Consider the following 27,879-nt stretch of genomic DNA (forward strand, 5'->3'; position numbering starts at 1 on the left):
TCAGAGGATGCACAACCTGAAAACAGTTGCAGTTGCTGGCAGGAGCTGAAGATACAATGTTGCAGAAGTCCTCTTTGCTCTTTCCAGTTCAGGGACCCTCTGGAGGAGCTCTGAGCACCACCCCTGGGGTGATGATGGACAGGGGAGTGGTCACTCTCCTTTCCTTTGTCCAGTTTTGCACCGGAGCAGGGACTGGGGGTCCCTGAATGATGAAGACTGGATTATGCAAGGAGTGCACTATCTGTGCCCTTCAAAACATTTCCAGAGCCTCTGGGAGGCTACCCCTCCCCAGCCTGAAACACCTATTTAAAAGGGGAAAGGGTGTAACATCCCTCTCCCAAAGGAAATCCTTTGTTCTGCCTTCCTGGGTTTGAGCTTCTCAAGCAACAGGAGGGCAGAAACCTCTCTGTGAGGGGGCAGCAGTTGGGGCTGTCTGGGAATCCTCAGAAGGCTGTAATGGCAGTACTAGGGGTCCTCTAAGGAGCCCCTAGAGTGCATGGAATCATTCAACCAATGCTTCCAAAAGCCACAGGGTATGATTCCAACATGTTTGATACCAAACATACCCATATTCGGAGTTACCATTGTGAAGCTGTACATAGGTAGTGACCTATGTATATTGCACATGTAAAATGGCATCCCCGCACTCACAAAGTCTGAGGAAAGGGTCCTAGACGAGGTGGGGGCACCTCTGCTAGCGCAGGTGTGCCCTCACACACAGGTACTCTGCATCCAGCCTTCAGGGTTGGAAGGTCTAGTATATGGGTGACTTATATGTGACCTGGTGCAGTGTAAACGGCTGTGAAGTGGTGCATGCACCGTTCAACACAGGCTGCAATGGCTTTCCTGCCAAAGCCTTTGCATCAGCTCCCTATGGGTGGCAAAAGAAATGCTGCAGCCCATAGGGATCCCCTGGCACCCCCATACCCTGGGTACCATATACTAAGGACTTATAAGGGGGCACCAGTATTCAAATTATGAGGGGAAAACTGTGTTAGCAGTATCCAACAACCAATTTTAAAGGGGAGAGAGCATAAGCACTGGGGTCCTGATTAGCAGGATCCCAGTGACACAGTCAAACGCACTGCCAACCAGGCCAAACATTGGGGTAACCATGCTAGAAAGACGCTACTTTCTCACAGGATACAGCTGGTGACAAGCCAAAGATAAACCAATTCACAAAATCATATAATTCCCCGCATCATGGCAATCATTTCCTTTATGATCATTTCTACTATGATTACTATATCTACTATGATCTGCTACTGAGATCCCTCAAGTCAATGTAGAGACGGGTCTTGCCATTGGCACACCCCCCTGCAAGAAGAGGTGCCAACCACTCTGGTGACTCTCTAGGCTAAATGATGCCAGCCTGCAAAACCTCCTCAGATTTTCAATTGACTTCTTCCCTCACAATTAATGGAGATATTTTTCACTTTATGTGTCGTGAGACTAGTCCTATCCTTTAACACTATTCTCTGTGACACTTCTTTCAATGTACCAATATTTCCTAAGAACACCAGGCATTCTTCCTGCATATTATCACCAATAATAACACTTTCTCCTGCTAATAACACTTGTTCTGGGGCAGTTGAGCTTAAAATTATATTCAGAACACACAGATCTCTCCACTCACAGATGGGTGGGCCTTCTTTTTCTGCATATAAGTTACTTCCACTTTTTAAATTCAAAGGTTGCTGTCCTGGACCCAACTATGGGGATCAGCTCACCAGTAAAGCTGTCTGGTCTGATGTCAGAAGGGTAACAGTTTTGGGCCCAACATTCCGACAAGCATTCGACCCCACACCCTCTCATCGACACTTATAAATGGTGAGCCGTAGTCACCTACTATTAATGACTTACATCCTCTTAGTTTAATCTCACAAGCTAGTTATGTTCTTGAATGCACACTAAGGCTACTCACACATCTGTTTTCCCCCAACATTGAGCATGGAAGCCTCTTACGATTCATATTGTAGTTTTCCGAACAATCTGAATCAGAATTAATCTCAGTTCTCTCTTATGTATTTATGTTGTTTAAAATGCACTGGCGCCCAATAAAGTATCTTAAGCAAAAAAAAGCATGTAGCTGTGGAACTATTTACCTGAATAGATAGAGAAATTGCGATAAAAAAATAATAATCTCAAGGTTCCTTGACCCACCAACTACCAACATACAGGAGCAGAAATAATACTGGGTAGAGGCAACTCCATCACAAAGTGACAAAGCAATTTGAGTGTCATCAGGGAAAGCAGAAAACCTGATGAGAGAGGCTAAAGATCAGACATAGAGATGGAATGGAGCTGGCACCAACAAGGAGCCCAGGTAAACTCCATGTGTTAATAATTTCTCCAGAGAACAATAAGTCAATCAATCAATCAATCAATAACATTTATAAAGCGCGCTACTCACCCGTGAGGGTGTCAAGGTGCTAGGGGCAGGGGGTTACTGCTGCTCGAAGAGCCAGGTTTTGAGCTGCCTCTGGAATGCGAGGTGGTCCTGGGTGGTCCTGAGGTTGGCGGGGAGGGAGTTCCATGTCTTGGCCGCCAGGTAGGAGAAGGATTTCCCACCTGCCGTAGTGCGGCGGATGCGAGGGACGGCGGCGAGTGCGAGGTTGGCGGAGCGAAGTTGACGGGTGGGCGTGTAGAAACTGAGGCCACGGTTGAGGTATTCGGATCCCTTGTTGTGGAGGGATCATGACTGACTGAGTCTGCTTACTCAGAAATAATTGTAACTACTTCAGTGCTGGAGCAACCACGACCTTTTCACACAGCCAATTGATTAGAATTCAGTGCAAGATTGTTTCAGAGGCTGCTGAGGGACAAGGGTGTCTGAATCTCCCTGATATGATGTGAGGTGATAATGTGAGGTGATACGTAGACCATCCTACACAGCAAGTGTAAATCCTTTTGAGTTATATAATGGTTTGAAGCTTGAGTTGAAGACATGTAGCAAAGATTCCAAGCATGAAGATAGTTGAGTATTATATTTTCCTTCTTCAAGATCTTGGTAATAAGGAGATAGGACGGAAGATACCCAAGACCTTAAATGCAGAGACAGAACTCTGGCATATTTCCAACAGACTGGAACCTCCCTTGACGAAAGGGAGAGATGAAGTAAATCACACAGTGCAGTTGGGATTAAATCTGAGTCTAATGCAAGAATTTGAGGTGGGTTGGAATCCAATGGGAATTCAATGGGAATCCAGACTTAGTAGTACCCAAAGAAGAAGAGACACCCTGGGGAATGATGGGATCAAAGGTATGAAGTGATGGACTACCTTCATTAGTGAAAGGGTTTCAGTCCTGGCACAGATCAGAGAGGGCCTATCATCAGAAGTTAAGCTTATCTTTCAGATTTTATGAATGACAAGAGAATAACTGTTGTAAGATAGTATGTGAGAAGTCATGGAAGATGTCTTATGTGACTATAGGTTGACAATAACAAGATTTTCGTTAGAAACATTGTTTGCTTGTGGCATTCAGAAAGTAATGTAGGAATTATGAGTCTGCCAAATAATTTTTAAATTCATTTTGGCTTCGAAGCAGTAGTTTATTCTTTCTGCTTTTTCAAAGTTTTGCATTTTTTCTTTATTAGCTGTTTATGTTATTAGTGGGTGGGGATATTTACCCTCCGCTAGTAATAATACAACAATCTATAATAGGTCCAGTAAAGCCTTAGTAAATGAATCCTGTCTCAACCCTTCGTAGCTTAGCAAGTGAGCAGGCAGGCTTAACGTAGGAGACAGGTATGTTTCAGGTATTTAATATCATTACCTCAGTAAATAAGGAAAAGACACAGCATAAAAAACCAACACAAATCTATAAAACTCTAGCATATTTTTATCTTTAACAACATCAAAACAGCAAAAATACAATATAGGAAACACAAGACATGATTTTCTAAAGACTTAGATAAAAATAGTCCCAAAGGATGCAAAGTACCAACTGAGGACATCTGGTTGCGCTAGACCAAGTTCCTACCAACTGTGATGGAGCATAGGCCAAGCACTGGGCCAAGTTAGGACTGCTGAGTATTGTATCTCATGTCCTTGACGCACCGTCTGCGCGGTGTTGCTCTGCAGGTCTGTGCGTCATCCGGTGTCAGTTCCAGGGGGCTGCGAGGGTTGCCATGTGCCAGGTGAGGTTCTGTGTCATGTTGCGTCGGTACCAATTAAGCTGTGTGGTAAGGCTTTGCAAGGCTTTCAGTCGACTCCCGCCGGCTCTTTTTAAGTTGTGTAGCAAAGCCTTGAGAGGCTTTGCATCGCCTTGCTTTAGTTTTGTCCCCTGGCTTTTCCAGGAAGCAAATCTCCTTCCACCAGATGGCTGTATTGTTGCAGCCCCAGGCCTCGTCATGCCTACTAAGGTAGCAGCTTGGCTCAGGTTGTAAAATGCTGACCAATCAGAAGTAGGCTGCTACAGGGTACTAAGATATAAAATACTTTTCTCTAATAGTTATAATAATTCCAGCATTTTCAAGTTGTTGGAGTTACTGTAGCCATTATGTTGATACTTTAAATGACATGCCCAGCTAGCTCCAATCAAAAGTTACACTTTATTGAGTTTAATAAACACTTCCCCTGTTAGCCTGTGGGGCTAGCAGCACTACAATAGGGAAACACAACTTTGTCTGCTTTTCCTTACAGGGCGTATAAAACATGAGATTGCCCCTGAGAGTGGGGAGTAGGAAGATAATCATGATCCCTTCGAAACATGTGGGGACCTGGAGAGTTTGGTCCCCAAAATGTGTTCAAGGCAAGACTCCCTGTCTAGGGGTGAGAGGAGATTTTCATAATTGAGGAGATCCAGCTGGAGCTTAGGGAGAGGAAATGGGCCATAAAATAGAAGAGACTGACACTGGAAGAGAGAAGGATCATGCTGGGGATGAGACCCCAGGAAAATGGTGACAGCAACAGAGTGACAGAGGTAACTGCTGATGGTGCTTATGATACCAGGTTGCCCAAGGATATTGTTCTCAAGTACACAGAGGGGGATGGCATAGGGAAGTGCCTGGCATCCTATGAGAGGGCTCCTAGGATGAGAGGGGTGAGTTATTTATTGTGGGAACTCATTCCAACATTAGGGAGAGAGATGCTGCTGGCACCTGAGGATGTGGTGGCAGAGACTTACACAAACAAAGGCAGCACTCATTGAGCTCAGACAAAGTTTGGGCCATACACAAGGGGTCAACACAGTTACACCAGCTTCTAGTAGATTTCAAGCTATCTTGCCCTAAAGAGCTGGGGAAGATGCTTGTTGAGTGGGTATGCACTAGGGTGCCCAAAATGTTCCCAAGGTGGTGAAAAACAAAATTAGGACAGACCCCTTCAGGAGGAAGATGGGGACAAGTTTAAAAAGTTAAAGAAGACCAAAGAGTGCCTAGATGAAGCCAGGGGGGCAAAAGCAAGGGGGTCTCAGGGAAATCACTATGACCCTGGGCTGGTGGTTGCTTTGACTGTAGGTTGACAGGGCACAAGAGGGTTGGTTCTCTCTGCATCAAAATGTCACCCACTGGTGACACTTCCAAGGGGATTACCAGTGTAGGGATAATGGTGGAAGTTATCCCTTGGAATTGCAAGGGGTACACTGAAGCTACATTACTTTCCCTGGGTGGTGAAGAAATTGAAAATTTGGCCCACGGGCCAGCCAGTATCATAAAGTACAGGCAGTGGACAAAACCCAGTGGGGTGGAAGTCCAGGCCTTTAGGGCGCTAGCATAACCATGATTATGACCAGGATGGTTTCCCCAAGATCCTACATGATGAGGTGCATAAGATAGTCAACTCTCACAATGTTACAAAGTCACATCACATAGTTGTGGTATTCTTTAGGTTAGGAGGGGTTACTGGCCCTAAGAAAGTAACTGTGCCCACTGCCATCCCAGTGGAGTGTCTATTGGGCAATGACCTTGAAACATCTACCTGGGCAGAGGTGGAAAGACTGATGCAGCAATGCTGGGTCTCTCTGCATTGGTTTGCATCTCCATTAGAGCACAGAACGCCTTAAGGGAAAGGAAAGGGATTGTGGATCCTGAAATAGTGGACCAAAACCCTAGTATCAAGAGGAAGGTCAGGAAGCCTGGGAAGGCTTCTTCAAAAAGTCATCAGAATCAGAAGGATCCTATCGCTCGGGGGAGGGCCAGTCTCTAAAGAGGAAGGTGCTGCCTCAAGAGACTTGCCTGTCTTGGCAAAATGTCAAGGAACAGGTGGGCCCTCCAGCAAGGTTTTGAGCCAGGAACAGAAGATTTTCCCCACTCTTGGGATCCTGAGACAGCTGGCTGTCAAACAGGAAGAAGGTGATGTCAGTGGTACCCATAAGGTATACTTGGAGAAAGGGATCCTGTTCAGTAAGACAAGGGAACCCACACTAAAGGCAACCAGTAATGATATTTTCTCCTTAACATAGCCAATGACACCCCCTTAGGTAGACATGTGGGTCAGATTAAACCCTGGAACAGCTGAGTTAACCATTTTTATTGGCCTCAGATGTCAGAATAAGTGAAGGAATTTTGTCACTCCTGTTTTACCTGCCAGGCCAGTGGGAAGCCAAGTGGCAACCTAAGGCTCCTCTAATACCACTGCCTGTGGCTGGGACCCCCTTTGAGAGGGTGTGGATTGATAATGTTAGTCCCTCTACACCCACCTACTGCTGCTGGCCATCGATCTTGTTGAAAGGTTTAACAAGAGCATGAAAGGTATGAATGTGGGTTTACCAGAGAAACTCAGGGGGAAATAGAATATTACTCTCCCTTGCCTACTGTTCGTTCACAGGTAGATTCCACAGAAGGGAGTAGGTTTCAGTCCCTTTGAGTTACTCTTTGGACACCCTTTCAGGGGTCCTTTATTCTTGGTCAGAGAAGGTTGGGAAAACCTCTCAGAAAACCCAAACACAACATACAAGATTATGAACTAGACCGGAATACATGAAAAACACCAACAGAAGTTTGGAGGCCAGTTAGCAGCGTGTAAAAAACTGCTATGACCAAGAATATTTCCTGGTAGAATACCAGGCTGGACAATTGGTTTGGTTGTTAAAGCCTCTATCTTGGAAAAGAAGGGAAAAGTCCCATACTTGGTGGACTTTGGCACCCCAAGGGACCGTCATAGGTAATACATGTGAATAAGCAAAAGTTACATCATGATAGAGCAGACGTTACTGTGCTCATGGTGAAAGATGGAAGAGAAGAGGAAGAAAGTGAACCTCACCCCAACCTGATGACAACCAATATCAAAGATGGTTAATTGAAGGGAGTATTTCTTTCCTCCACTTTGACAAGCCAATAACAGAGAGACTATTATAACTTGCCTGGACAGTTTTCTAGACTGTTTTCATTGACTCCAGGTTTGACAACATGGTGCACCCATGATGTGGGCACAGGTGACAGTTTATCTGTCAAATGTAACATTTACAGATTGTCAGACCATGTCAATGCATGCATTAAAGTTCAGGTTGCTATGATTCTAGAGTTGGTCGTGTTTGAGCCCTCTAGTAGTTCTTGAACTAGAACAGTGGCTCTGGTGCCCAAAGCAAATCCAAAATGAGGAAAACCAGAGTTAAGATTCTGTGTGGACCACAGATGACTGAACTGGGTCACCAATACAAATGCTCACTCCAAACCTAGAGCTGATGAGTGCATTCATATGTTGGGGGCTACAAAATAGCAGAGCACCTTTGGCCTGACTTCAGGTTATTGGCAGACAGCCCTCACACAAGGAGCCAAGGAAAGGTCTTTCTTTTCGACCAAAGGAGGCCAATGTGAGTGCTCAAGGTGATGCCATTTCCCAGAGATTGGTGACTAGAGTGGGTTCAGGCTTGGAAAGCTTTAGTGCAGCATATCTGTCTTTAGTTCCACCTGGATGGATCACCTGGTCCAACTGAAGAAGTGTATCAAGCCCTTCAATAGGCAGAGTTGAGTCAAGGCAAGTAAGTGCTGGATAGGCCAAGGGTCTGTAGTGTATCTGGATCACTAAGTAGGTGGAAGCCATGTACAAACTCTCCAGCCCAAGATCCACACAATTCTGGCCTCGGAAGTGCCAAAGACTCAGACTCAATCAAAGCCAAGTACACTTATATGGACTGACATATGACAAAAGGCCTTTGACATCCTTAAGGAAGCTTCATGCTCTGCACCTGTCCTAAAGGCACCTGAGTTTAGTAAAGAGTTGGGGGAATATTTATACTCTGTTTGCGCCGGATTTGCACAATTTTTTTTTTACACAAATCTGTCACAAACTTAACTCCATATTTATATTTTGGCGCTAGACATGTCTAGTTGTCCTGCGGAAAACTACCTTGCATCAATGAGATGCAAGGTAGGCGTTTCCGGGCAAAAAATTACTTTAAGGCCCTAGCGCCTTATTTATCCTCCCATGCAAAAATCATGCACGAGGGAGGAGGGGTCAAAATTAATGCCTGGGTCAGGGCAGGCGTTATGGGACTTGTTGGCCTATTTCCATGGTGGAACACCATGAAATAATCCCACAGGTGCCCTCCCTAGGTCCCAGGGACACTCCCACCCACACCAGGGGGACAGCGGAGGTTGTGAACCCCATCCCAGGTAAGTACAGGTAAGTATTTTATTTGAGTTCTTAAAGTGCCATTGGGGACCCTGAAATTTGCCCCCTCTACATGGCATTAGGTGCAATGGCCTTGCCCACGGGACCCTGGTCCCCTGTGCTGGCCACTGGGGTGGTGGGCATGACTCCTGTCTTTTCTAGGACAGGAGTCATGTGGTATGGATGGTTTTGCATCAGAAAATGACTCTAGGCATGTTAGAGTATTTGTTTTTTAACTCTAACCTGCCTAACGTCATTTTTGGGTGCAAAACCTTCTTCCATACCGCCAGCCCCCCTGACTAACGTAATTTTTTTTTTACGCTAGCCTACCCTTTGCACTGGCTTGCACCATTCCATTAATATGGTGTACAGCTGGTGCACGGAAATGGTGCAAGCCGATGCTAAACTTTTTGGTGCAAAACTGTGTTAGTGCAGTTTTGCAATAAAAAGTATAAATCAGGGCCTTGGAGTCTAATCTGATGCTTCAGAAAAAGGGATTGGGGCAGTACTGTCACAGCTGAATGATGAGGGTCAGGATCAATCAGTTGCCTTTATCAGCAGGTGACCCCTCCACAGAGCACAGCTTTGGAGCGCCATTGAGAGGGATGCCTTTGCTGTGGTTTGGAGCTAAGACCCCACTTGTTGTGAACTCACTTCACAGTTTAAACTGACCACATGACCCTCAATGGTTGAGGAAGATAAAAGGGGAGAATCCTAAATGGTTGAGGTTGTCAATTTACCTACAGGGTATAGACTTTTCAGTGGAACATAGACCTGGCCAACCATGCCAAAGCAGATGGCCTTTCCAGGTTTTGCCACTTAGATGATGAGAATCACAAAGACAAGGGTTGAGTTGCTCCTCACCTTTAGTCTGGAGGGGGATCATGCAAAGAAGTGCCTCTTGTTGCATATTCACCCCTACATTTTTCGAGTGATGCTGCTGTTTGTTTGACTCTGAGAGTGCACTGTGGAGAACGAACCAGACCCCAGTGCCAGTGTTCTTACTCTATATAAATTGCATTTTGAATTGAATGCAACCATTTGGCAAAGGACTGACTTACTTATAAGTCCCTACAAAACAGTACCCAAGGTACCCAGGCATGTAAGGCAGAATGTCCTCAGGGTTGCAGCACTGTTTGTGCCTGTCTGTGTATGACAAAGTACAAAATGGCTCCCAGCCTGCCACTGCAGACTAGAAGGACAGTGTTTACACTACCAGTTCGACTTTACCATTCAAACCAATTGCAAAGCCACCCTAAAAACTGGCATCCTCGTGCTGAGAGCTAAAAAAAAGACTGATCTGAGATTAAGGGGCAATTTATTCCACATGTGAGTAGCCTTGATTGTGAAGAAGCGACCACCTTGTCTGACCTTGTGAAATGTATTTATGGTGACCAAGTAAGCAATGGTCCAGTGAAGGTAGCTCCAAGGGGTATAGCGCTTCAATTTACGCTGTAATGGAAGCAGACCATATAAGGCTATAAATGCAATACACAGAGCTTTGAAAATAATCGTCTAGTTAATTGGGAGCCAGTGAGGATCACTCAATGCTTTATTTGCCAATGACCTGTGAGGTCTATTTAGGGCTAGTTTGGCTGTAGCCACTTGAACTCTGTGCAGTTTGATGACCAGAGAGTCTGGTGCACTGAGCAGGAGGGCATTACAATAATCCAGCCTGCTCAGTATCACACTGCGCATGATGGTGGATCAGACTTTGTTGGGTCAAAGTGGTAGCACCTTCCTAAGATCTCTTAGCAAACCAAAACAAGTGCTCTTCCAAAGATAGTTTATCATCAAATAGAATCCCCAAATGACGAACTGTGCTAGAAGGATGCAAATCTTCTTTTGTCGGTAATGGCTAAAAGAGTGGGGGCACTCCATAAGGATTGTATTAGTCGAGCAGCAGAAGAATTCTGTTTTGTCGCCATTTAATTTAAGTTAGTTTGAGTTCATCTACTTCACAACATCTGAAATACAGTTTTGAAAGATTGCCATGAAATCTTGATGTTCATGATTGATGGATAGAATCAACCGTGTCATCTGCATTATTAACTAGTGTGACGTTGTGAGCCTTTACCAGGCAGAATAGTGTCTTCATACAATTAATAACAGGAGTGGGCTCAAAGCAGAGCCCTGTGGGACTCCTGGATGTAGATTTTTGAACTTCGAACAGTAGGGAGGCAAGGCAACAGCCTGAGGTCGATCAGATAGGTAGGATTTCATCCACTGCAAAACCAGTCCTACTACCCCAATTTCAGCTAGTCTTTCAAGGAGAATTTTATGATTGACCATGTCAAAGGCAACTAAGTCTAGCATAACAAAGACTGTCAACTGACCCTTGTCTTCTCTCATGAATAACTCGCCCATGGCAAGGAGTAAGGCAGACTCAGTGCCATGTCCTGGCTTGCATCCAAATAGTTCCTCTTCTGAGAGGGACTGTATTTCCATGTATCGTGAGAGCATCTTACTCACATAACACTCCAATATTTTCATGGGAAAAGGGAGAAGTGAAATAGGCCTAAAATTGCTCAGCGTCAAAGGGTCTGCTGTGGATTTCTTTAAAAGGCAGGGACAACGGCCTTTTTCCACATTGAAGGGACCTCCCCTGTTTCCATGGACTGATTGCATAGCCGTAGTGTCGGTTGGATAAACTCATCTCCCATCTATTTCCATATCCTAGGTAACATGCGAACTAGAGGGGAGCCCGATGAGGTTAATTCAACAATGGATCAAAAGTGTTCTTCTGAGATCCTCCAAAGTGCTCTGGCCAGTTTAAAACTTTTCAGAACTGGGTACGAAGCTGTCTGATAGAGGATTACTCACCTTAGGCAAAAAAGTGCTTTACATTAACTAACATAGCTAAGGTGAAACATCTTTTTTGTGCCATTTGTAGAGGCAAGAATTGTATTAGTTTAATGTTCTGCTTTAACTCTCTCTCTTTTTTAGACCTTCCTTCTCACTCATTATACTCCCTGCCCATATCTGTTCTAGTTTCTTACAGGCACATTTTCGAGTTTTCAATGAATACCAAGGTGCTAGGGGTTTACGACGGCATTTTATGTTGTTAAATGGGATGATCATGTTCAGTGTATTTAGGATCTTCGGTTCATGGACTATATAATGGGTCTCTACTGACATTGCAGGTTCAAAGGAGTTTGCGAAATTAAAAATAGGTCTTGACAGAGACTTATACCGCTTCAGCTTATGCCAAGACCTTACTTTACGGACACCCACGTTCTGCTGTTTAGGGTGACCAAAGTCAGTCACCATCAAATCAAAGGCAATCAGTGCATGATCAGTCCAAAGTAGGGGAAGTCATTTTTCAAATAGATCAGTCCTTCTGGGACATAAATCAAATCCAAGGTCAAGCTTCACAGGGAAAGGCACCTTTGAAGGGATGACAACCGCAGCTCCTTTTCTTTCGGTAGACGGAATGTAGACAGGTTTTGCCATGGGCATGTAGCCCTCTGGTAGCCAATAGTATAGGGTGGGCTACCAAGCTGTTGATGACTGAGGAAGGGTTTTTCCATCTTGAAAGGGTAAATAGTGTTGCACACATCACAAGAACCTCATCACTAGGTAGAGGGGACCCAGTAACCCATTAGCTAATGAATGCATGGTCCCCTGAGGAAAAGGTTCTGGGATAAATATGGCACATTCACCCTCAGTTCACACTGGAATTGAGAGAGGATCAAAGAAGGACTGCCCTGCTGCCATTGGTCCCACATACAGAGAGGCTGCAACATCAGAAGGACGTCATTTGCTGCACTTTGAGCTATCACAGTTTGGACAGCAGTGATTACAAGGATCCATTGGCTGATGTCCTGAAACCAGCTCCAGGGACATAAGAGCTAAAGAAGCCCAAACCAATAAGTGGGTAGCCACAGCAGGAGTTTTGCTGCTACTAGCTGCTAGGTACTAAGTAGCACAAATCAAAGAGAGCCAAAAGTTGCACCCGTGTCTGCTTGATCCAGGAAGGCTGTCAAAGTCAGGATTAGTCATACCTGAGGGACACTAGCCTCCACCAAAGTTTCTTTTACCTAACTGTGGTGCAGACCAGTAGCCCAACATTTCCTGGCCTGCTACTGCAACATAGAGGAATTCGAGGGACCTAGTTCTCTGTTGCCAACTTCGCCCCTCTTTACCCGTGGACTGAGAAGCAACCACAAAGACATTCCCATTGACTGCACCACAACTGGAGCATCCTAAGAGCATCTTTGTGCCTGCATCCCTCAGCATCACATCCACTCCCTGGATGTGTACGGCAGGCATCCTTTAACATTTAAATCTTGCTGGTGGCCAGGTAACTATCCAAAGTATCCTTTCTGTCCCCCTCCACCTTTGTCTTGCTGGACTTGGCCTTGCAACTCAGGTCAGAGTAGTTGAACTGACTGTTTCAAACTTTTGGCCAATGCTTGTTTGCTGCTGATCTAAAAGTTATAGGCGTATACAAATTCAAATCTTTTTAACCCTCCAATGGATTTTGATGATTAAGGTCGCTAAAATTCTTTAAAATATGGTCTACCTTTATAAATTGGTGTCTTATTACTTTAGTTTGTTGTTTGGTTCTGTTAAATGCTTTACACAGAGTTCCTTTGCCAAGCCTTTTCTCGCAGCCACACCTACCCAGGGTTGAGCTTAAGGTTAAGTACAAGAGTCTGGCTGAACCCAGGATGGTATTTGTAAGTGTACTGAATGTTACGGCCCCACAACCATGTCATGTAGTACACCCAAATCGTCACACACCAGGTTAGGGCCAGAGCGTGCACACTGTGGCACTGAATGGTAGTGTCATAATGCACATAATACCAGCTAACATTTTTACCCATGGGAATCTTCAGGAAAGACCATTAGGAAAAGGCAGATTTCCAATATTTGGGTTTCCCCACATTTTTCTTCCTGAACTGTTGTGAATCTAGGACCAGATGTACAACCTCAAGTTTTGCGTGTCGCAAATTGCAAGTCATAAAACCAAATGCACAACATGTAACTCACACTCGCAATTAATATTCATGAAGTAGATTACAATTTGCGACCCCCTTGGGAATGGTGACACTTACAGGGATGGACAGCAGACCACCATGTCTGTGACTGCTTTTTAAATAAAGAATTATTATTATTATTTTGTTTTTTTTAAATGCAACCTGTTTTCCTGAAAGGAAAATGGGATGCATTTCAAAAAGAAAAATGAAATGTTTCAGTTTAATTTTTTCGTAGTAGTCAGTGCTCCGTGGGACCACAGCCTGCTCCGAAAAATATTTTTGCACCCATTCACAAAGGAGAAGGGATTCCGCAGGGATTCACCCACTTAAAATTGGTCATAACTGTGATTATTTTGCCATCGCAATTGTGGTAACAAAACACTCATACATTCCCCTGCATTCAGGAGGGTAGGCCCTTGGGACACCCTTTCCTAATTGCAAGTTGCAATCCATATTTTGTGAGCCTCTATTTCCATGCCGGCCCACAAAATAAGGATAGTACATTGGGATAGGCTATTATGTGGTTGCAAAAGGTGAAATTTGCCTTTTGCGACTGTATAATGGTGTCGTACATCGGGCCCCTGGTGTTCTAGAGCGACAGGTGTAAGGAAGTCCAGTTCAACTGCATGCCCACACAACTCACTGAGCATTACTACAGGCATGGTGAATGTGTTTCCTGAGTTACCCACAGTCTGATAAAGGGTTCATGGACAGAGTGGTAATCCAAACGATCTTTTATTGAGAAGTTACACTCTCACAGATCATTAGAAAATGGGTGGGATCCAAGATGGTGGCCGGGAGAATCGGCTGATTCGGACTAGCCTTTCAGCCTCGGCCCGCTTGCTCGATGACACCATGGCTGCCTCCGTTTCTTGGCAGGCGCGTTTCGGGGGATGTTTGCAGGCGGAACTGACATTGTAACCGCGCTTTCCTAGCTTCGCATGGCACGACGCCCTGGAGGGCGGAGTGCAGCCAGGGTCGCCGTGTACTGCTTGGATCGGCCTGCGGCCGCTCGGGCCTCTCCGCCCCGGTCGCTGTTTTTTTAATTTTGTGGCGGCATTAGCATTCGCGCTGGAGCTGCGGAAGTGCTTGGCTGGTTCCTGATGGCACCTAAGACATCGAGGACACCCTGAATGGTACGGGGGAAGCCCAGTCTGGAGATCAACGCAGGGAGAAGAGACAAGAAACAGTCTGCTGCCCCCCTCAAAGACTGAGTCAGCGCACAAGGAAAAGGAGTACACTAAAGCGCCCCAGCGATGAAGAAATCACAGGATAATGCTGCACAGGTCCCTGCAATGGTCAATCAGCGAGGGTGAAGCAGACGCCCCCCCAAAAGAAATCTCGCAACTAATGAGCTGGGCTCTCAGGATGCAATGGTGATTTGGAAGATCCTGCAGGGATGGTGGCCAGGGGAGCAGACAGCCAGCAGGGGACAGGTATGACTCTAATACATGGGGGTTTGCGGACCAGTGATCTGGACCCCGCAGGATGCTATCAGAACAGACCCCTTGCAGTTGACAGAGGGGAATGTTGACCTGGGGGAGGCCGCCAGGGGAGCAGGGATTAGCAGCTCAAACCAACATGAGGCACTACAAGAGATTATTGATGGGGAAAAGATCCCCCCAAAATCTAAGGTGGAAGTATTGAGCACCAGCTGAGGGGGTCCACCAGACTGGACAAGTGGACACTGCAGAGAGTTTTTTCTCTCTTTCTGATCCGTCAAAGGAATCAGATGAAGAGACTCCAATAACAGACATTGATTCAGAATGCAGCTCTGCTGCTAGTATTTGGGGGTCGAATAAACTGACCTGTAAAAGAAAGTCGATTGATCAACTCAGAAATTAGGGGCTTTCCCTTTGCCTGTCTGTGTTGTGCTTTTTGTTTTCTTTTTTTTGTTTTGCTGCCGCTGTGGTTGGTGGTGGCAGTCGTGGTGGATATGAGTTTGGGTTATGTTTGTTTTATATGTGGGCTGGGCTGAGGGGGGTGGACGACTTCCATCTTACGGACCAAACGGCCTGGCGATCTCATTTGTTGGGGTAGGGGTTGGAGGGTGGGCTGGGGGGGAGGTTTATCTTTTTTGAGGGGGTGGGGCTGACCAGGGTGGGGGGGGGAGAGTGTAAAGGGGCACACAGTGTGGAGGATGGCAGTAATGTCAACACAGAATCTTTGAAAAACTAGGTGGTTGGTACAAGTAGGGTGCAGAAGAAGATGGATAATATGGGTCAGGAATGTAAAATGCGTATACTACAGTGAATGTTTGCGGGCTCAATGATGGTAAAAAAAATGGCAACTGGTAAAGGAAGGCTTTAAGGCCTTTAAAGCCGACATTGTCTGCATGCAGGAGACACATATTGCTGGCGGGCAGAAACATTTAATGGAATTTCCGGGATGGAAGCTGATGGCGTATACAAATCAGAATACAACTACTAGAGGGTTAGCTATACTTACACGCATTAGGTCGCTGGTGGTTTTAAAACAATTTACGGATAAAACGGGTCAGGTGGTGTTGCTGGAGTGTCTGGCCAGAGGGTCAAAGTTCACAGTCTGCTCAATTGATGGATCAATTGTAGATGATCCGGAGGTTTGGGATTTTGTTAATAGGGAGCTTGCATCTTGGGCAACCTAGTAATATGTGGCGATCTTAATATACATTTGGATAGCAAAACCCCCATTCGAGAGCAAACGACATAACAGGGGAGGAAAATCAAAGTTTTTTTGGCACTTCAGACATTAATATTAAATTATGGCCTGATTGATGTCTGGCAGAGGTGCAGGCCGCTATAATTAGGCCATATGTTTTTCTCTTTTCCACATAAGAAATCAGTAAGGTTAGATAATTTTTTTGTGTCAGCATCTCTGCAAGAGTGGCTGAGGATTGAGAGATATCCTAGAATAATGTCAGACCATAACCCGCTGGTCTTGGTGGTGGGTTTAGGGAAGGAAGGTTCCCAGGCTAGGTCTTGGTCGTTTGATAAAGCATTACTAGCCGACCCAAGGTATGTGCATCATATAAGGGCATGGATGCCGGAGTTTTTTTAGATAAATCGAGGCACTGCCTCCAGCATATATAGTATGGGATATGTTTAAAGCTGCCATTAGAGGAGAGACGTTGAGGTACTTAGAGAGAAAAGAGAGACTGTGTACTGAACAATTAGAGCTAATACAGAGAAAGCTGATTGCAGCTGAGCAACCACTGGGGGAGGTGGCAGTGAACAAGGCAGAGATGTCAGCTATTTTAAATGAGATAACTGTTACAAAAGCAGAGGCTGTAAAAATATATATGGAAATGGCTGCGGCCAAGTTTCTATCTCATCACCAGGAATTCTATGAATATAGCGAGAAAGTTGGCAAGCAGCTGGCATTAAAAATAATGCAGAAGATAACCCATGGTAACATTAGCGCACTTGAGAATGAAGATGGGCAATTAGTCAGCGGCGGCCCTGAAATTTTAGCAGTGCTTAGAAGGTTTTATCAAAAACTCTACTCACAAGAAGCATATCCCCAGGAGGGGGAACTATCTCAGTACATGGCTAACATTTTGGTGGGGCAGCTGCAGGAGGGAGACAAAAGCGAGCTGGAAGCCCCTCTGTCGGATAAGGAAATTGGCACAGCAATCAATGCTCTTGCAAGTGGGAAGCAGCAGGCTCAGATCAGATTCCCCTTGAATTTTATAAAATCATATTTTTGGAGCTAAGGAAGGAACTTCTTAGCCTATTTCTGGGAGTACAGGAGGGGTCCCTACTGCCGACCTCATGGGAAGAGGCTAACATAATTGTCTTTTTGAAAAAAGGCAAGGAATCGCACCTACCGGGCTCATATTGCCTGATTTCTTTAATCAATAGCGATGCCAAAATTTATGCAAAGGTACTTGTTAGTCGATTAAGCTCAGGGATTTCTAATTTAATATCTCCGTGGCAGCACAGGTTTATCCCTGAGAAAGGCACAGCCCATCATATCAGACGTGTAATTACATTATTGGATGCCAGGGCTGTGGCTAAGCTTCTGATGGCAGTAATATTGCTAGACACGGAGAAAGCATTTGATCGGGTGCAGTGGTCCTTTTTATGGACAATTTTGCGCAAAAATAATATTGCCCCTGAGTTTATTAAGGCTGTTTAGCAGCTTTATCATGATCCCATTGCGCACACGCAAGCAGCAGGGTAAAAGCCAGCCCCCAGTATCATTCAGAGAGGTACAAGACAGGGGTGTCCGTGCTCACCCTTGCTGTTTGCTTTATATATCGATCCATTGATCAGAAAATTATTAAGCAACAGTTTGATCAGACCGCTGGAACTGATAGGGGCCGATACTAAAATCGTGGCTTATGCGGATAACATTGCGGTTGTCACAACTGACCCTGTGGCTGCTTTAAAGGAAATAGAATATGAGGCGGCGCGATTTGGAAGACTGTCCGGATATCTGCTGAACAAATATCAAATATATAAATATATATATATAATAATATATTAATATAATATATATATATATATAAATACCAAATGTCAAATATTAGCTAATGGCTGGACAACTGTTGAGGACAAGCGCAAGATGACCCAAGTTCAGTATTTAGGGGTTCAGCTGACATCAGATAGTAGAAATACACCTGGCTTTGGTTTTAGCAAAGGCTAAGAAGAAACTGCGGCGTATTCATAACTTGCAACTCTCGTTGGTGGGGCGCTGCGACATGGTTAAAATGACCTTTCTGCCTAAAGTGCTTTGCTTTTTTAGAACTATACCGCTAGAAATAGGGCAGGATTGGTTTAAACAAATGGAAGGATTTAGTAACAATTTTATATGGCCTTATACTAAAACACACTGGGCTCTCCGCTTTTCAATACTCCCAAGGGAGAGAGGGGAGTGGGCGCTTCCTAGCTTCAAATTATATTATTTGGCGGCCGTATTACAATATGCACAGACGTTATGTTTTATGGGCAGAACCATGCAAGACACTCTCCCCTCTATTTATACACTGATTTGGGAAAAGAAGGCTGATGCAGTTTTTTTACGAACACTAGAACCCAGTTACTTTAAGAAAGTTAGATGTAAAATGATCAGAGCTGCCTTTAAAGTATGGGTGCAGGCCAAGCGCAAGATAGGTATGGGTCGAATTTGTTACTACACACATCTCTGGAACACGCCAATGTTTCCAGAGATTTTTAAAGACAGACATTGTATAAAATGGGCTAATCATAGGGTCCAGAAAGTGGGCGATTTTTTCCATGAGAGTGGCCACTTAAAAACGTTTGAGGATTTGAAAGTAGAGTTTGCCCTAGACAGTACATTTTTGCAGATCAGGAATTTCCTACTGACCACCTTTAAACACAACCCTTGTGGGGGAAGGATTAGACTATTGGACGCCGTGGGTAAAGCCACAGGCTGCACTATTAGAAACCTGTACCTGCTTCTCCTAGATCTAGTAAAGGATGGTGTGGGAGCGCTTGTCAGGAAATGGGAGCGGCGGGTAGGTGCTAATGAGTCTGCGGTTCGTGAGTCTTTAGACATGGCTCAAAATGTTTTATTGTCAGCCGGCCCGCAAGCTCAGCATTACAAGGTTTTATATAACTTGTATTACACACCTACTAAGATTGCTAGCTGGGGTAGGACAGAGGGCAGCACCTGTCCCCGGTGTGGGAGTCCGGAGGCAAATCTCAGCCATATGTTTATTAACTGTGGGAAATTGTCTAGGCTCATTAATGATATTTCGGAATTCTTGAAAAAAACTGCTGAAACAGGATATTAATTTAACACCCCAGCTGGTGCTGTTGGGCGTTGATGAGTCTGTCTACAAGAATCAATCGCAACACTTTCTCTTTTTGGCAAGGTCTGTGTTGCGCGGGTGTGTGGCATCTGATTGGTGGGAATCTTACCCCCCTTCCTGGAATCAATGGATTACAAGGCTTTTATTGGTATATCATCTGGAATACTGTCTATATAGAATAAAGGGCGCCACATCTAGAAATAGAGGCTCTAGAATCTGGGCACCTTTGCTATTATGGCTTCAGGGCCCCGAGAACAGATAGACTGAAAGCTAAGCAATCAATGAATTTTCTTTTTCTTTTTTATTATCCGCCTGGTTTATGAATAACATCAGTAATTGACATTTGGATATCTATGTATCGATCATGATTTTTCTTCCTTGATGAAATTGTGCATTACTGTGTGTCAAAAAACAAAAACAAAAAAGAAACAGAACATGTATTTTGACATATTTATTTTAAAACAGGGATTTAAAAATGTGGTATCTAATGTAAACTAAATTGTATAGTGACATTAGAGAAGACAAACAATTAGAAGCAGCTATGCCTTCCATGACAGGGAAAACAACAGGGAGAAATTCTAATACCATTATCACAATTTGTAACCCTAAGTGCCACACTATGCTGTGTATAGGCACTATACTAATTCTAGCAAATTCAATAGATAATTAGAATATTTTTTGAGGTTCAGAGGTGGTGCGCTTATCTGTGACAGCAAGAATTTTTGTCTTTGTGGAATAGTTTGCAGGCTATGTGGAGTCAAAGACATTGGCCCTCATTTTGAGCCTGGCAGTCTGACGGTGAAGACTGCCACATTATGAGTGTGGAAGGTTGGCCTCTGCCAACCCGCCACATCCTCACTTGTACCGCCAGGGAAGTTGGACAACCAGGCCAGAGATCAGCATCTCCGTCCCGGCGGTCCCCTGAAGACCACCGGTGGCATCACAAGTCGGCTTTCCCCCAGGGTTTCCGCAACTGTAGCACCGCCACAAAAACCCTAGTGGAAAGGCTACCGGTGGCAGGAATTTCTTTCCTGTCACTGGCAGATGACTCCCCAAACTCCCCACCTGCAATCCCAATAACCTCAACACCCTCTTCCATACCAGGAACCCCTCTCCCCACCTCCTTCCAGAACAGCACCCCCGTTCCCACCTCCCAGCAGACACGCACACACACATCCACACGCACCCCACATACAATCATTCACCAACACTTACCTACATGCATTCACTCACATATATACATATACGCAATCACTCACACGTATCTATACATGCATTCATTCACACGCATACATACACGTATTCACTCACACGCATCCATACATGCATTCTCACAAACATTCCAACACTCATTCACTTCAACAATCATACTGTTGCATTCAAATATCAAAAAACAGTAATTAAATAAAACACAGGGAACAATTTAAAAATCCAAAACCAATTTATAAAAATATATTTTTAGCCTAAAAATTACAAAAAAAACAAATACAATAAGGTAAAGGTAACCCACCCGAGATATGAATTTTCTAAGAACTGATGCTTTATTGTGCTTAGAAACGAATAGCACCAATCTGGCCATCTGGCTGTACCTCGACCACAGCAAAGTCACATTTTAGGGACGACCATGAAGGAGACTTGCTCGGCTACAGCCAGCAGGAGGCCTCAGTCAAAAGCTTAGGACTTAGTAATTTTTCTTGAGATTTTCTTAAGCAGGACCAAGTCGCCAGTCCAAGCTGACCTCCTGGATATCTTCTTCAGATACGCGTCGCGGGAGCCATCTGAGGAAATTTTTACCTTTGGATTTAGAAGGTTTTTCGAGACAAAAATCCTTGACCGGGGCAAAGCTGAATCTTGATCCAACGTCCTTGGAGCCCTCTTCAGATACACCGTCTGGGAGGTCCCAGTCAACTTCATACGTTCAGATTTTCTTCACTGGGATGAACCTGCAAGTCAGATCGGGTCACGGTTGAGGCAAGCCGACTAGAGTTGCCGCGGTGGGTCAGTCCCTTTATGGCGCTTTTATCCAAAAGTTCTCCAAACTTCTGGATTTTCTTCCAGATGTTCTTATGAGGTTATTTTGAGGTCCACAGCTCACCCCAATGTTCCAGAAGCTCTGAGATGCTCCTTGAGGGTGGGGACTACAAGGCACCTGGCGCAAACTCCAAATTGGCCACTAGACAGTGGTAAGCTGGTCAGTTTCTTCAGGAGTTGGTGCAGGGGACTCTGGTTAGCAATTTTTCACCTGTAGCAAACAAGTCCCTCCTTGAACCAGTTGAAGCCAGGCAAAGTCCTTCTTGTGGTGACGCCCAAGCGTGCAGCTGGTGCAATTCTCCAGAGTGCAGTGTTAAGGTGCAGGTCAGAAGTCCAGCAGGGCTGTCCTTCTCCTGTAGTTCTTCCTTGTAGGGATCTGAGGTGTGGGTGCAGGTTTGCCAGTTTTATCATTGCTCCTGGGTGAAAAACAGGGAGTCCTTCATGGCTGAAAGTTATTTTTGGAGGTTACACCTGGCTGAGCCAAGCTACTGGTGTGGCTACAAATCCTGAACACAACCCTCTCCTGCCCTCTCCTAATCTAAGCATGGGGACACCTAATTGTCTGGGTTTTCAGGATGTGAGAGAGGTGTTGGGCTGCTCCAAATGTCCTTCCCTGCCTTTGAAGACCAGTTTGGCAGCCCCCCCTTCCTGCTTCCCCATCTGCTGAGGGATGATTTCCTCCCCCAGGCACATCTCTTTGGGCCACTTCACACCTCATCAAGGCAGCATGGCCAGGCTGCCAGAGGCTGGCCTATCAGAGCAAATCAGCAAAACACTACAGGGCTGAAGTTGGCAACGCTTTAGGGAAAGTTTAGAACTCTTTACCTGAACACATTTTATTAAATCCAACAATTGGAAGTTGTGGGATTCATTATAACAATTAATTTGATACCAAACTTGAGGTATCTGTTACTTAAGGGGACTTTATGCATTAAAATGATGGTTCGAGTCTATGGAAGCCATTCACCACAATAAGGGAAAATGCACCAGGGCTTATAAAACTATTTGTATAAGGTCCCTGCTTATACTGAAATGGCACCCAGCCCTAGGGGCACATATGGCATACCTTATGGGTGATTTATATGTAAAAATAAGTTTTACATAAAGACTTTGGAAGTACTTTTAATTCCAAAGTCGAATTTGCATCTAACTTTAATTTAAAAGCAGTCAGAGAGGCATGCCAGTGTTTAAAATGACACTGGACACCTCAGCAGTGCACCTATGGATGCACTATCTATGCTGGGATCCCTAAACCTACATTCCCTACCATATGCCAGGGACTTATAGGTAGGTTAATATTGCCAATTATAATTAGCCTAATTTGCATGTCCACATTACACAGAGCACTGGCCCTGGGACTGGTATGCAGTACACAGGGCACAGCCAAGAGTCAGTAACAACCAGTGTCTGCTCAAAATGTATGAGGGTGACCAGGGCAAAAAGTAGTACTTTCCTACACATAAACACATTCAAACATGCATACACACTTACATTCACACATGCAGACAACACCCACTCATACATGAACACACAATGCCACTCACCTTCTCACCCCCGTCCCTGTCAGATGATCAACTTACCTTGCCCAGCAAAGAGGTCACCTGGCAGGGAATGGGAACTGGCTCTTCCACCGCCGGCAGCGCCCCACATTAAGGATACAGCCAGGCCGTATGAAATGTCGTAACACGGCTGGCATAGTCCTTTTGGTGGGGTGGGGCCGGTGTTGGAAACGCCCCTGCGCCTCCGACCGCCAGCACGACTACTGGCGGATTTCTGCCCAAATCCCTCAGTACTCGTAATATGGTGGTCGGAAGACTGCTAGCACTGGTGGTCTTCTGGTGCTCATGGCTTCAGCAGTCTTGTGAAAAGACAGCCAAAGCCATAATGAGGGCCATTGTGTTTCTTCTAAAACAAGCATTTGCCTGGCACAATTCAGGGCAGCCTGAGCCTTGGATGCGTCTCGTTGTATCCCTCTTTGGTTAAGGTTGAATCTGGTGCACATCTGGATCTGCATTGAGGTGAAGCTTCCCTCCCAATCAATGGTCCATTTCCCGGGACTATATAGGGTATTGACCATGGGTTTATGTTTAAATCAAATGAGGATTGTTGGAAAGATATTGATAATGATGAGTATGAACCTAACATTGACCATATGCCACAAACAAAATATAGGTTCAGTCAAGGTCTCAGTAAATCAGTCCTTTGCTCAACCTGTAACTGAGCAGACAAGCCTAACTTAGGAGACAAGAGTGTGAAGCATTCAAAAACAGCAATACAGTAAATAAGTGAGAAACAACACACGATAAAAATCCCTCACTGATCTATAAAAATAGGCTATATTTTTATGAGTAAACAGACATCAAAACAACAATGTAGGGAACCAGAGATAAGATTTTTTAAAGAATAAACACTTTATAGTGCTTAGAAACTCAAAGAGCCAACTTTACCAAAATTCTCCAAACTTTAGGAGGTGTTTCCCAAAGTCCTTCTTGCAAGTACAACGGGTTCAAAACACAGACCCAATTGTCTGGAATCTCCTGGATGGTCCTTGGAAACAGATATGAAGTGTTAAAGAATAAACACTTCCTAGTGCTTAGAAACACAAACCGCCACCTTTATCAACATTCTCCAAACTATACCAAACTTCAGGAGGTGTTTCCTGAAGTCCTCCTTGCAGGTACAAAGGACCCGAAACACAAATATAATTATCTAGAATCTCCTGGATGTTCCTTGGAAAGTTGGACCACACTTTTCACTATGAACCTGGCCAAAATCTTAAAAGTATACTGGATGCACTCCAGGCTGGGGACCCTTGCTGAAGGTAATATAGGTGAAGCTCTGTTAACCTGTATCTGCAGGGAGTCCACTCCCGGGTCCTCCTTGAAGCAAGGCACCGTCCCCAGGGCTGCAGTACCAGATTGTGCAGCAGGCACAGTTCACTCAGAAGTGCAGGCCAAGGTGCAGTTCCAGATTCCAGCAGGGAAGTCCTTCTTCCTCTTGTAGTTTCAGGCTATGTACCTCTCACATATGTATTCCCAACTCTTGGACATCAGGAAGGGGCACCCGACCAATAGAAAGCAGAATGACACCCAGATGCATGACCACTTTAACCAAAGGATGGCATATCCCTGTCCCAGAAAGCATTCTAAAATCCATGATGGCTGAAATGTCAGCAGATCAGTAAGAGCTGACTAAACCATTTCCTTGGCTCATTTCCATAGCTCTCTTCCTCCTAACATCTACAAAGTCCTTCCTTTAGCCTGTTATCTGGCTGAGGGGTCCAGAAGGTGGGGGTTAGGTGATCTCTCATTTTCTCCTGTCCTGCTTTCCTTGTAGGCTGTGTGTTTTATTCCCCTCTCCTGCTCTGGCATTTCTGTGTAGGCCCAGAGCTGCCCTTCACCAGATATGCTCTCCCCTGGACAGCCACTTATCACTTAATCAAGCAGCTCTGCTAATTCTGTTAGCACTGACCAATCAGAGGGTACCTTCAGAAGGCTGGATTTTGGCTTACAGAAAGAAACTTCTTTTCTGTACAAGTTGTGATAAATTGTGTGTTTTGACATAGTACTGGTCTGGGTCAGGCGAACAGAGCCCAGGGCACAGTCAGAGTCAAATACCTTCAGCACCAGTCAGCAACACAAAATGGGGGTGAAAAGGGCAAAAAGATAACTTTGCAATGGGGAATATTAGTACACTAGATCTCACTGCACACAATTAGTGGGATTCAGAAGACCCTAAGCATTTTCGTCATCTTTAACTCTTGTTTATTTTAAGCACCTACTTCTAAAACTCCATCTAAAGAGTGTTTATACATGGATACCACGTTCACAAGCTCCTCAAAAGATGACAATTATGCTGTCTGTGAACTAAAGTACAAACACACTAGGTAAAAACTGAGGCTAAACTGGAATCAGCCCTGCTTGTATTTAAGACTCTCAAACATTCTATTAATATGAAAGTAAAGAAGACTCAAAAACAAGTGATTAAAATGACTAAAACTATAGATTTATGAAGATAATGATCATAGTGTTTATGATATTCCTGTAATAACTTCTGAGCTAAACTGTCACTAAATGTTGTTTTGCATAACCTTGTTTTTAAAACATCAAGACATATTTACAGAACAGAATAAAATGGTACAAATGTGCATTTGGTGGAATGATAGTTCAGCCCTGGTTGCATGTTCAATAAAACATTTTTTCATACTGAAATGAAAGGGATCTCTGCATTGGAAGACACAGGATCATCACAGCAATTCTGACCTCTTCTTGACTCAGACCTACTGACCAAGCCTCAGTTACAAGGTGACTATACTTTTCCAAGTACACCATTGAAAAGGAGGTGTGACACTTCTAACTGACACCTAAGCTGCAACTTACCTTTAAATTGTGAACCCTTCTTGGGGAGGGAACATCAAAGCTGTTTTAAATGTAAAATCTTGATTAGCACGTTTTTGTTCAATTTTGAGAAGCACTCATAAAAATCTATTTACAACATACAATATGGAAAAATGATTGGATTTGTCAGTTTACCTTCAGTCTGAACCATTTTTTCAAATAGTAAACACAGTATGCCAAAGCTCAGCAGTAATGCTGCACAAATTTCACTTTCTTGTCTGGTCAAAGTCGAGACAACTCCTGGCTTCACAAGCTAATTGAATGCAATTTGCCTAGGAAGGAAAAGGAGTTTAGATCCAGGTATTCCAGATTGTGTCTGGCTTTGAATAGCCTTTCGGATAAACTCTGAAGGCGAATTAGGATGCAAGTCTCATATTATTGCAGACCAAGAACAAATAAGGCCTGAGGTAAAAAGAGTTGTCCATAGATGGTTTCATATTTTATGAAAAATGACTTATCCATTATAGTGAGGAGCTTTGATATTCGAAGAGCCAAACACAGAAATCTAATTTCAATATTTCACCTCTGGGCGAAATGAGACAACAGAATATGTTTTGCCACAAAGGAACACTTTAGGAACTGGGTCACACTAACACAAGTTTTGAGAAGCAAAGCCTGACAATGATAGATCTTTGTGATTCATGATTATCACCAATGGCTGAATAGTTACAAATCTAGCCGCTTGCTAACATTCAAGAATACTTGTGCCAAGGTCCTGCCAGTGAAGCCTTCTTACACCCTTGTCATTTTGAGCTGGAGATACTAAAAGGTCCTTAAAAAAGTTAATTTTGTGACCACCCACATGGGAACTACTGAACCAGCTGAACTAGACTTCCCGCTCGTCTTGATCATTTGAAACTTCTCTGCTTTGTGTTATATACGAACAATAACAAGCACACAAATGTACCATAGGCTACTTTAAAGAAGGCCAAGTACAAGTTCTGTATGGATATTTTGTTGATTTACTCATTGAGAAAAATTAAAATAAATTAACAACTGTGTTTTCTCATGAACATATGTAAGTGTGTATCTACTCATGTGGAAAGGAGTTGTGAATGTACAAAATCTGATGCTTTTCCTTTGGCAGCAGCCTTTCTCCATCTCGCCATCAATGTTAATGCAAAAATATATAGTGATCATCTCATGGTAACCATGGCAACAGGTACCCTGAAGATGATTGAGCTCAGTTTTCCATAGCCCTAGTTATAATGTTTGAGATCATTATTGAAAACACAATCAAGACAATGTTAATGAAAAACTGGTCCCTTTACATGAGGTAATTGGACTCCATTGTCACAGGGAACAGGTATGCATTTTAAACCTTTTGCCAAGTTCAGCCTGGTGGAGCCAATAGTAGAGTGGAGCATTCACTCAAGACTAGAAGTCATTGAGTCACGATTACGTTGTAGCCTACTTTGAAGAGCACCAAGGGGGTGCCTATAGAGCACTAGCAATTTAGTTTGAGTGGGGTCCCTTGTGATAAAAGGGTGTCTCAATCTGAGCTAATGAAGGGCAAATATATGGAAAAAAGAACAAAGGGAAAAAAGGGAAAAAAGGCAAATGACGTAACAGTAGGTAGGGTCAACTGAGGGTATTTCTCATTACAGCAGATTTCTGGGGAGAACTAAGCATTATCCTGATCACTACTTTCCTAATGTCTATGTGCACCTTTATGCATGGACACAATAAAGTTAATGAATATAGAAGGTTATGTCAGTCTTACCTCCATTTATCAGTGCCTGGAGCATGGTCACAGCTGCAAGGATGGCTCTCATGGTGCTAAACGAGTAAGGGGTTGGGTGATGGAGTGTCTGCATCCGCCTGGGTGTTTTGTACATCTCATGCTCCGGACATGCCTTTTATGCTGTCACAGAAAAGTTGGGCATGTGATATCTGAGCTCTGTACAAAGGATAAACTTGATGTGGATGAACCCTTTATTTGTGAATGAGTGCAATTAGAGGTACTAAAATACATTTTATGGTATGATGTAATTCAGGTTTATTGCATAAATACCAATTTGTACTGAAGCCATCATTGTAAGTGCAGGGCTTAAGTCCAATTCCTTCACAAGCAAAAATGTGTACAGAAAAAGTAATTATGAATAACTGGTAAGTTAATCTCGTGATTTTGATCCCAGGGTGTGGCATGCACTGCA

The 27,879-nt window shown here is 44.2% G+C and overlaps 1 protein-coding gene across 2 annotated transcripts in view; it reads right to left on the bottom strand.

Annotated features, from left to right (window-relative positions):
• LOC138283059 (phospholipase A2 inhibitor and Ly6/PLAUR domain-containing protein-like) overlaps positions 1–27,617 on the bottom strand; it is a 50,400-nt gene extending 22,783 nt beyond the window's left edge. For both annotated transcript variants that reach the window (XM_069221202.1, XM_069221200.1), the window contains exon 1: positions 27,447–27,617. In XM_069221202.1, coding sequence (XP_069077303.1) covers positions 27,447–27,561 — 115 coding nt within the window. In that variant the 5' untranslated portion in view covers positions 27,562–27,617. The remainder of the gene's footprint in view (positions 1–27,446) is intronic.
• Between the last annotated feature and the right edge of the window lie 262 nt (positions 27,618–27,879).

This window comes from Pleurodeles waltl, chromosome 2_2, assembly GCF_031143425.1.
Source record: "Pleurodeles waltl isolate 20211129_DDA chromosome 2_2, aPleWal1.hap1.20221129, whole genome shotgun sequence".
NCBI classification, from domain to species: domain Eukaryota; kingdom Metazoa; phylum Chordata; class Amphibia; order Caudata; family Salamandridae; genus Pleurodeles; species Pleurodeles waltl.